Source organism: Ochlerotatus camptorhynchus, unplaced genomic scaffold, assembly GCF_037179485.1.
Source record: "Ochlerotatus camptorhynchus isolate MF236.1 unplaced genomic scaffold, CSIRO-AGI_Acam_v1.1 ptg000137l, whole genome shotgun sequence".
NCBI lineage: Eukaryota > Metazoa > Arthropoda > Insecta > Diptera > Culicidae > Ochlerotatus > Ochlerotatus camptorhynchus.
The window spans coordinates 130576-132495 of NW_027040627.1; the positions used below are offsets into that span (position 1 = coordinate 130576).

The following is a 1920-nucleotide window of genomic DNA, read 5'->3' on the forward strand; positions in this document are numbered from 1 at the left end:
AGGAGAAATTTTGCGCCTGATAGAGACTAGTGTTTGGATTGTATTTAAAAACTGCTAAACATTTGTTTTGAGCTGATGTGAAGATTTGTGGTTTGTTATCGATACAAACTGCTATTTAACAATTTACATCAAAGCTGCAACATCTGTGCGAAATCTGTGGTCGATTGTATCGCATTTGCGCAGTTTTGCGGTAGTTGTCTGTAATATGAGTTACACTTATGCGGAATATATTATTCACGAATCTGGAAGTGGTTCTGGATCGGCGGCTATGGCTTGGGGCTTATAAATAGAACGCATTTCCTTCGTCCGATACTTGTTCAATTTTTACTCCGGACGGTATCGTTTCGGTTCTTTTGTTCTCGCTTGTGATATTGGTGCCAAAGGATGCGTTCGTGGGTTATTTTGATCGTCTCGTCGGCACTGGTTGCCGTTAGTCAAGCAGCCATCTACCCGTGGATACCCTTTGCACCATGGTGGGTACGAGCACCGGACAAGGATACTCCAGCTGCGGTCAATATTCAGCAACATGGAGGAAACTATCATCTGAGTACCGTTGAAGGAAAAGCATATCATGCTCTAGCTCCGGCACATGTCTTTCAACCACCTGTAACCGCTGTCCATGTTCAGGCAGTTCCATCTGCATCTCTTCAGTATCTTCGTAATGGGCAAGCTATACTACTACTATCTCCTCCGACCGCACCGGCAGGACAGCAAGCAGTCGCGGATGGGGCGCCAGATGCAGGAACAACCGCTGTGGAGGAAGAACCGACGGAGCCTAGCAATGATGCTGATCAGGATGAGCCAAGAGAACCGGCTCCGGTTACCGAGCAACCAGAAGAAAATGAGGCGACAGAAAGCACCTAGATATTTTGAATAGTGAATCTTAGTTATGTCAGTGTAAAATGTGTTCTGGCAAGTGTTCAGTTTATCCTTAAAATAATTTTGGTAATTTTGATGTTTATGGAAACTGGCATTAAAAAATAAAGCTAAACGAAATCGTTTCATTAAACAAATTACAAAACATACGGTTTTGAATGTTCCGTTGACCTAAAAACACAGTGAGGAAAGTCCGAGGAAGTCTGATTAGTTTCGACTAAGAGCAGAGCTGTGATTATTTTGAAAGGGCGGTAGCCTAGCGTTGCAAATCATTTGTGATTTCGAGCATTTCATTTGATTCCATTTGGAGCATTTCTAGATAGAGCTGGAATTAGGGCGTAACAGCTTTTGTAAACAATGACTTCTTTCGTTGATGTCTAGAAAGTTAAGGCTCGCAAATCAACATCACCTTTGGGTAGGGCAAGACTTCCTCTACCCGACGGTTATATTGGTTTGCGTGGGCGTGCCTTGAGTTCCTTGAAATCATCGATAGAAGACATCATTTTCAAAGGCTGTTACGCCCTAATTCCAGCTCTACCCAGATTTGTTCACATTGAACTTTTTAAAAGCAAATGTCCCTACCAAACAGGCACAATCCGTATGAATAATCTAGAACTGTGTACCTGAAGATTTCAAAATGGCATTAATATCGAACAAAATTGAATTTAAAGGGTGATACGGTCAAAATTTGGTCAAGGGAAAACGCGTGTAAATCGGTGAAATCGTTTATTTAAAAAATCAAATTAAATTTCTTTTTCAAGTTCAATTAGTATAAAATTCAGGAAAAATATTCAGTTAGGCTTCCGCTTTTCCAAATCCGAATTGCCGGGCCTTACGCTTGACCCCTGCCATCAGATTTTGTACAGCCACCTTGTCCACCTTCTTCGCCGCAGAAAGCCAGTTTGCCTTGAACTGCTGCTCGCCCTTAGCAGTTTTTTTGGTCTTCTTTAGGTTCCGCTTGACAATAGCCCAGTATTTCTCAATTGGGCGGAGCTCTGGCGTGTTGGGAGGGTTCTTGTCCTTGGGAACCACCTGCACGTTGTT

General features: G+C 42.7%; 1 protein-coding gene across 1 annotated transcript; it reads left to right on the forward strand.

The window, feature by feature from the left end:
* Positions 1-328: 328 nt before the first annotated feature.
* On the forward strand, positions 329-1504 carry LOC135700455 (uncharacterized). The gene has a single exon (XM_065220973.1). The coding sequence runs from the start codon at positions 385-387 to the stop codon at positions 862-864; it is 480 nt and encodes a 159-aa protein (XP_065077045.1). The 5' UTR covers positions 329-384; the 3' UTR covers positions 865-1504.
* The last annotated feature ends 416 nt before the right edge of the window (positions 1505-1920 follow it).

Bases quoted from the DNA above. Each gene is read 5' to 3' on its own strand.
- LOC135700455 (XM_065220973.1), top strand. From the start codon at position 385: ATGCGTTCGTGGGTTATTTTGATCGTCTCGTCGGCACTGGTTGCCGTT.